The sequence below is a fragment of the Asparagus officinalis genome, chromosome 1 (genome assembly GCF_001876935.1).
Source record: "Asparagus officinalis chromosome 1, Aspof.V1, whole genome shotgun sequence".
Taxonomy (NCBI): domain Eukaryota; kingdom Viridiplantae; phylum Streptophyta; class Magnoliopsida; order Asparagales; family Asparagaceae; genus Asparagus; species Asparagus officinalis.
The window spans coordinates 11,243,827-11,252,467 of NC_033794.1; the positions used below are offsets into that span (position 1 = coordinate 11,243,827).

At 38.4% G+C, this 8,641-nt stretch overlaps 2 protein-coding genes across 2 annotated transcripts in view; one reads left to right on the plus strand and one right to left on the minus strand.

Annotated features, from left to right (window-relative positions):
• The window catches only part of LOC109849732, a 9,579-nt gene extending 8,091 nt beyond the window's left edge, over window positions 1–1,488 (plus strand). The window contains exon 20 of the mRNA XM_020419601.1: window positions 245–1,488. Coding sequence (XP_020275190.1) covers window positions 245–1,023 — 779 coding nt within the window. The 3' untranslated portion in view covers window positions 1,024–1,488. The remainder of the gene's footprint in view (window positions 1–244) is intronic.
• LOC109849740 lies at window positions 2,030–8,329 on the minus strand. Its single transcript, XM_020419613.1, is given in 8 exon segments — window positions 2,030–2,416; window positions 2,419–2,502; window positions 2,505–2,598; window positions 4,341–4,564; window positions 4,641–4,852; window positions 5,391–6,631; window positions 6,711–6,814; window positions 8,238–8,329. Coding segments are annotated over 6 exon segments (2,028 nt in total). The 5' UTR covers window positions 6,529–6,631; window positions 6,711–6,814; window positions 8,238–8,329; the 3' UTR covers window positions 2,030–2,140.

The window sequence follows — 8,641 nt, forward strand, 5'->3', positions numbered from 1 at the left end:
GACCCTAAATGCAGCTTGTTGAATTGATCATGATCATAAACGAATTCATGCAATCATGTCGAAATCCTCTGCACATCCCATTTGCAAGGAAAGAGTATGTACTAGTAGCATTAGTGACAGTGGAAGTCAACTAGTCGAATTGAGATGTGTGATGGTTGCCAGTTTTTCAATTTTTTGTCCCACAATTCTAATTCTTGGTTAATTATTGCACACAATATCACTGAATTCTGGATATTGTCATCAGGTGTGGAATCTCGACTGGCAACACTAACGATCGACACTGACGATCTCGAAAAGCTCATGGAAATGAACTCAAGGCCCGACTTACCCGACAGCCTCAAGCAAGGAAACATAGTTCAAATTGCCACAGGCCTCCCTGCCCTCTTTAACACCCTCAACATTCGTCGTGCCATAATTCCCGCTGCCAACGGGCACTTAACTGCACGTGCGCTCGCCCGATACTACGCCGCTCTCGCCAAGGGAGGAATAATTCCACCGCCGCACTCGAATCTCTCAAAACCTCCTCTTGGCAGCAACCCCCACATTCCTAAACTCCCTCCTCTCGTAACTGAGAAAAAAAGAAGAGGTATCAAGGATTTCTTTAATTTAAAAAGTGAGAATCGGGACTATCGACTTATTGAAGTCAATATCGATGACAGCAATGACGATGCTGGTGGAAGTAAAATGTTTAATAACCCGAAGATTCATGATGCATTCATGGGGCTTGGAGATTATAGTACTTTGGTGCTCCCGAGCGGTTATTTTGGGTTAGGATTTAGGAGATTCAAATCTGGGAATGGTAGGATTACGAGTTTTGGGCATTCAGGTATCGGTGGTTCGACTGGATTTTGCGATGTCGAGCATGATTTTTCGATTGCGGTAACTGTGAATAAGATGTCTTTAGGGGGTGTGACGAGGAGAATAGTTCAGTTGGTTTGCTCCGAGCTGAATGTGCCTCTGCCTGACGAGTTCTCGGAGACAGGAAGAAGGGGTCCAGATACGCAGATCTATAGGAGTAACTGAGTAGAGACTGAGATAGGCCACATGTGATTTATTTCAATAACACTTAAATTGTATGTAACAATGGACAGGCCATCACTCATCAGTATGGTAGCATGTTGCATCTGATCTCAGTATCTCTCACGTGCAATTTTCTTGTTGTATATTTTTTATGGCAGCTGCTTTAAAACCGCAGACATCTATGTTTCTTTCTTTACTCTTTTTTTTCTCTGGAGATGCAAGGTCAGGGTGCTGCCCAAACGCAGCCATAGTTTTCACAATGCTTGTGTCGACCAGCGGCTCTTGCTGCACTTTTGCGACGGTCCGATTTGTCGGGACAAAACATTGAAGCTTTAGTTTTTTCTTTTTCTTTTTTCTTTTTTCTTTTTTCTTTTTTGCAAATATTGTTCTGGGGGTACGTTAGCTTGTATCTCCCTAGTAATTGCAGAGGCCTTATAATTATGCGCTAAGCGTATAGAAGTTTGTTAATTTGTGGTACTTTTTTTGGCTGAATTTCTTGATGTTTTTTCATAATTTTTTTTTCTCGTTTCATTGTTTAATTCGTTGACCAAATCAAACAGCTGAGCATTATGCTGATATGATTGAGCTTAATTCGTTGGTGTAGTTTCTCAACCGGGTTCAAATGACACGCGCGCCCACGCACACACGCGTATATATACATGCACGCATAAACACACGAAGCAACTATAAATTCTAAAAGCACAACACTAAACAATCCACTTCAACCAATAACAATGGAAAACCCATGCAGTAAAACCCGCAAGATTTTACTTTTCTGTAATTGGCAAGAACATACTGTTAAACTAACTTCCCAACTAACCTAAACGCAAACAAAATAACTTTTGAAACGCTAAATCAGTATATTAAGAAAAAAAAAAAAGAAAACATTTTATACACTACATCATCTACTCCAAAATCTCTCAAAACCATATTCTCTCTCTTCCAAGGGTCAAAAAAGCTCAAACCAAATGAAATATTGATCGTTCACTACTTACATAGTCACATCTCCACCCCCCAAACCCTCATACCCCTCCGCCAACTTAACGGCGAACTCCGTCAAACTCCCGACGGCCACCGACATCCCCGCACACAGAACCCCATTCCCGCCAACTCCGCCGTCTTATCCTCCGTCATCTTTGGCGTCGCATCCTCGTCCTTCTCTTCTCCAACTCGATACACGGATCCGATTCCCGGCAGCGAAGAAATGCGAGCCCGTCGATCGCCTGAGCCTCGCTGACGGCGTCCACATGTTGGGCCAACGGCCGCAGAGGTCGAACACGGGGGCCCGGGAGGCAATGCCGGTGTCTTTGATGGCGGCCGCGCAGAGGTGGGCCCAGGAGGCGAGGGTTTGGGCGTAGGAGCGCTGGGAGGAGATCCAGGAGGCGAAGGAGGAGCGCGCAGCCGGCGAAGCTCCGATTCGAGGTCGTGGCAGATTCGGGGAGGTTTCGGTGGGGAAGTTTCGGATTGTTTCGTGGCGGTGGGAATGACGTGCGAGCATAATGGAGGACCTTGGCTTCGTCGATTGCGCGCTTTTGAATCTGGTGGCAGTCCGCCATTGTTCTCCACATCCTTGCTAACCTGCACCGGCGGGAGGGAAACATAACAACTTATATTTGAAATAGAGGGTTACTGGATATAGGCTATATAAGAGTTTATTTTATATGGAAAATGATTTAAGGACCCAAAATATGGGACCAAGGGAGGGGACAAGTGAGGTGTCCCCTCCTATTGCATAATGAGTTGGTCATGCCAACTCATGCCAACTCATTATGCAATAGGGAGAGGACACCTCACATGTCCCCTCCCTTGATCCCATATTTTAGGTCCCCGTAGCAGCACTCATTTTATATGCTTTTAAAAAATGAGCTGCCAAACTACTTACTTGTGAGCCCATCTTATACTGATGTGATTAGCATAGGGCTCACAAACTCTTTTATCTCTTGGCAGCTAATTTTCTTAAATAGAGTGTCGATTTGTTTCCCGTTTTTCCTTTGAAATAGAGGTCAGTTTATCAAAAAGGTGTTATATGCTTTTTAAAATCTTCCATATTTTCAAATTAGTCCCTCGGATCATTGAAATTTCCACTTAGTCCCCGGTTCGTGAAATTGTTTTGTGGGTCGGAAGAAATATTCCATTAAACTTAACTTTTTGACCTGGGTTTCCAGTTATACACTTTTTTAAAAATTTACATCCAAATCAAAATCCATAAGAGAAATTGAGAGAAATTTGTGATGAGGCATGAAGTGAAGGCAAAATGATAATCTCTCATGTTTGGGTTAATCACTAATCCAATCAGAGTTAAGAAATTGGCCGGAAAAACAAAAGGAGGACTAATTTGAAGTAATTATACGAACTGAGGATATAAAGAAGGACTAGCTTTAAAACAAGAAAGATTTAAGGGACTAATAACTAAAAAAGACTACATTTTAGCGTGTGTTAATTTTAATGGTTAGTTTGTTTTAAAGGGATAATTCCAAGGGAAAGAAAGACCAGAATGCGCCTTCAAAGGGCAACCAGCAGCAATGACTTAACTATAAGACTTGTCACTCGCTTTTCCCTGCTTTTTGCTTTATTTTTCTGTTTTGCTTTAGTTCTTTCTTTTCTATTGTTTAAACTTTGATTAATTGTTTGTTTGTAGTGTAGTGATTTTCTTTGTCTCTATTGTTTGGAAGTTGCTCAACAGAATCATAAGCATGAAGACAATAACGATGACTTACTTTGTCTCTTCTTCTTCTTCCTGTACTTGATTAATTTGATTAATATCATAGTGTAGACTTAATTATATTTAACTATCTAAAGTTTAATAATGTTTGTATTTATATTACCGTACTCCAGGTTTTTCTATATTTAATATCCAAAAGTTTCTGCTGAATAATCTAAAGAGTGTCAATCATTATGTCTTTATTTGTTGTGCACACAGGGTATTTGGAATGTGAAGATTCTTAAAAGTGTCTAACCAATTGCAGCAAAACTGCGAAGTTATGGTGAGGGTTGAGGGTCGTATTTTTATATTCTAACATGCCCCTGCAGTTTTACAGCCTATTTTATGGGCCAAAACCTGGAATCACGCAGGGGTGCCAATTTTTAGGAAATTTGCTTAAACTCGTGGCCGATGGCATTTGGACTTGGGCTACTCTGATACCATCTTAAAGCCCCCAATCAATTGCATCAAAACTTCAAAGTTATGTTGAGGATTGAGGGTTATATTATCATATTCTAACATAGATGAAATGGTGTAAGCCTAAAATTAGTATAAGATGTGCTTATGACTACTATTTTACCAATATGAAACTACTAAGCCATTGAAATTAGAAACATACCCTTGTATCAACTCCCTGAGTTGTGGATGCAACTCTTCATCTCTCAGAGCATCAATCCTCTTTGATATGGATTCAACTGTTTGCACAGAAACTTTGAGCTTTGTATAGAGATCTCTTGCAGCAGCTCTTGTTTTATGAACTGATGAAGGCTCTTCTCCGGTGACATCCTGATTCCTTAGTTGTTTGCATTTCTTCTCATATGCCATTCTTATGCGTTCTCCAGACTGACAATAAACCATATTATTATGTCACATCTCACATACAATTCAGGTATTATTGACCTATTTATCAAAGTTTTACCTTCACTTCCTGGTATAATTTCTTTTCCCATGCATATAATCTATCTAGCGTAGACTGGTGACTTCCTGATTCCATACTGGATTCTTCAGAGTAATCGCTACTGCTTTCATAGGAATCATCTCTTGAACTGGATGAAGCAAGAAAGGACCTGGAAGATGTCGATCGTGATGATGCTGAGTGGAATAAAGTGACTGGGTTCAACATTCGGCTAGCTGCACGAAGCGGGAAGTCATTAGTAAAGTTCTGTTATTAATAAGTTTAAGACATTATGAAGTAACTCCATACAAAAATATATCGAAAAAAAACTTCAAGGATTGAGTTGTCTCAACAGGAAAATCGATGTTTTACTACCAGTCACTAGTTTTAGGTTTGATATAGTATTTTGGAAATTATGATGAAGGACTGTACATCCCACAGAAAGTTATCCATATTGAAGAAATATCCATTTTGATATAGTATTTTAGGTTTGATATAGTATTTTTGGAAATTATGATGAAGGACTATCATCCTGTCATGTTCAGCAATTTCTATTAAGTAACGTATTGTACACACTACTAGTTATCCAATATAGGTATCAATCATCACAATACCAACCATCAAAAAGTCTTGACAGTAATTGGATACCTAAACTAAAAGGATGCAATATTAAGATTGATCTCAAACGTTCATATACAGAGGCCACAAGCTCGTGATTTCTATTTTATAATTACTATATTTAGTAAAAAAAATTCCTATCTTAGAATTGAGTACCTGAGATTTCACTTGATGTCGAAGAGTACTGAGCTCTGCTTGCCTCTAACATCGTAGAAACCTCCTGAGCACAATCACAAATCCTTACAAACTGCTCGTTGATTTCCTTCATGACCTCTCTCATACTTGAATGTCTTCGGTTTACATATACAGTAAATCCAGGAGTTTCTTCTGCCGGCTCTCTATTCCTCATAACCTCTTGCTTGCTTCTAGTGACCTCAAGCTCTACGGCATTTTGTTCTTTTGCCACTTCAATACTCCCTAACCCCCGGGACTGCAATCCTTTAATCTCATGTATATCGTTAGCTCTAGGAACATTTTCATTAGGAGCATTCCCGGTCGAGGGATGAGGATCAATCTTATTAGATGCCTTATCATTCAAATTGACCTCTATAAATTCTTCTTCTGTGTCTTCTTCTTCCTCCTCCTCCTCTTCACCTACTATGTGTCCTTCCTCTTCTCCATCATCCTCTTCTAAATCCGGAATCCCTTCTTCTTCTCTTACTTGCCTTAGCCTAGCCATCTCATCTTCAATGGTTAACCGAGAGGGGTATCCATAAGTATCCATTGAAGAGAAGGGGTTCCAAAATAAATCCCACTGTGAATTTTGAGGTGATGGCGGAGGGTAATTTGGTCTGTGATAAGGCGAAGGATAGAATGATGGGCTCACTTGAGAACTTTCCATAGCAAAGAAACCATCGATATTATATGGATTTGGAGGGTAATATGAATCAATCCTTACGGTTTGTGCTGGTTGAGGCCTCTCTTCAACTGAAACCGATGGATTTGCATTCGATCTCAAGTACTTCATCACATGGACAGTGCTCTTTGCCGATTGCTTTGGTGGTGTTGGCGTGAAGGATTTAAGAGGAACACTGATGATCTGTGGGCTTAATCTCTTTACAGGTGTGCTAAAAGGGGGAGTATTGTATGAATCCAAGAGGAAATCATGATGCTCTTGTCCATCAACAAAGTTGTGAAGAGCGACGGAGACTCTCTTTAGAGACTGAAGATATGCAATGTGGCCAGAGGCAAAGCGAGTTCTATGATCAACGGCTTGTTTGATGAAGTTTCTTCGATCTTTGCAGAGCTGAACAACCTCTTCTTTGTCTAATTTGGAAGCAGAACATCCCCCCATATCTTTTTAACTTTTCTCTATGAGAACTTCAGACTTGAGTCAAATCCAGAATTAGAAGAGAATTGATGTTGATCTTCTATCAGACTCATAGAATATTATAGAGCTGATTCATGCAAGACTGTAAGTGAAATAAATAATAGAATTTAGAAGAAACAATTACTCGAAAATGGATAGATACTTACTGCTATAAGAAACCTGTTTGGTTTCCTTGGCTTCATCACTGGAACTTGAAGAAGAACACTGTTATAAACCTCAAATTCTTCATAATTTAACCACCATCAAGAAACTGAAATATATAAAAGGAAAAGAAAGAACTTAGGTCTCTTTCAGTTCAGGTGTTTTAGCAACAAGCCAAGAAAAAACTAATCTGATTTGTCTTTTTGAAGAACATGTCAGAATTTTTTTCTTCGGTGTTTTTTGTTTTATTCTTTGTTGGTTTGACAAGTGGAGGCTACACGGCGAGGTTTGAACAAAAAGAGGAGATGAATGAGGCCAACAAGAGAAGCCATTATGCCAAAATTATGAACCAACTTGCAACCAAAGAACAAATACCATATTAACTAAACATTAAAACCATGAAATTTATAATCATAAGCAATTGTTTTTAATTTTTAGATATGCTATGAAATCCTATCCATCCCTGTACACAAACAAAAAAACTTCTATCATATGGAAATGGGAAAAAAAATGTGTAATACCTCAATTTTTTTACAATGGTCAAAGCAGGAATTAATGGAGAAATGAGAAGGTAATAGAAACCAATGGTAATATCCAGGATGAATGAAATCTTACAGTACAGTTTACATTTGACTAAGAAAAAAAATGTATAGATACAAAAGGGAAATTGAGGATTAACCATCCCTATATAAATGAACAAGTCTATGTCACGATTCTTAAAAATATATCTACACCTTTTTCCTGATCGTTGATAAAATTATTAATAAATCTAGGAGGAAAATTTCTAGATAATCAAGAAGAAAAACAAACAAAAGATTAACTTATATGTTTCATTCTAGAGTAAACAGTGAAATAATTTTGTTTTCTGTAAAATAAAACAAGATTGGAAACAAATTTCCCCAGTAAAATAAGTAAATCAATTCTTACCTGGCTCTTAGGATAGAAAGGAAAGAGAAGGCTAACATATGAGAAACACAAAAGGAAATTTCCCAGCCCAACTATCCAAAAGAGCTTATTTTGAGAAACCACTATTACTGTCAATTTCTAACAACAGATCCTTCCAATTTTAAATAAACTAAAAAAACAAACAAGATGGAATTCTTAGCTAATGGATATACACGAGAACCAATCTACTGCTAAAGCATTCATATTTTAAAAAAAAATCTAGATAAAAAGTAAAAGTTGAGCGTGATGGGATTGAGCGTCAATGAGATAAAAAAAAAGGACACAACTTTATGAACCATTTGCTCATTACATCGAACTGCCGGAGTTACTGTGGCTTACTTAAAAAAATTGGAATCAGAATAAAATTATAGGAAAGAAAATCAGAGAGACCCAACTCTTAAATCTCCAAAAATTACCAAAAAAAAAAACTAAAATAAAGACCCAGCAGAGCAGCTCCTAATCTGTTCGCAGGAATGGCCACCCAAAGATGTTCAAAAATTAGACCTTTAGTCTTAATTCTCGAAGGAGTCCACTACAAATCTTAAAAAGATCAAAAATTTTAACGGTAAAGCAAATTAAAAACTTACCTCAGTTGTATCGGAGAGAGAAACAGAGAGAGGCAACGGTCAAATATTTCAGCAGCAGAAAGGAATGAGAGAGGAGAGAAAACAGAGAGAAGAGAAGAATGTGTCTGACAGACAAAATACCCTTGAACTTCAAAAATATTACGAAAATACCTATTCTGTACTGTACTGTGTGAGTCCCCCCTACACAGAGTTAACGTTGTCAGCTTCTGAATCGAAAACAATATATATAATCTTTAACTGGACGGTTGAAATTGACCGTGATTGGGACCATCCAATTAATTGGCGCATAGTGTATGAGACTCACACTGAAACGTACTAGGTACTCTGAAACTGTGACCCCCAATTGATTATTATCCAAAATTACCCTTGATGGTAAATATAATAACACCCTTGACCTCTAATTT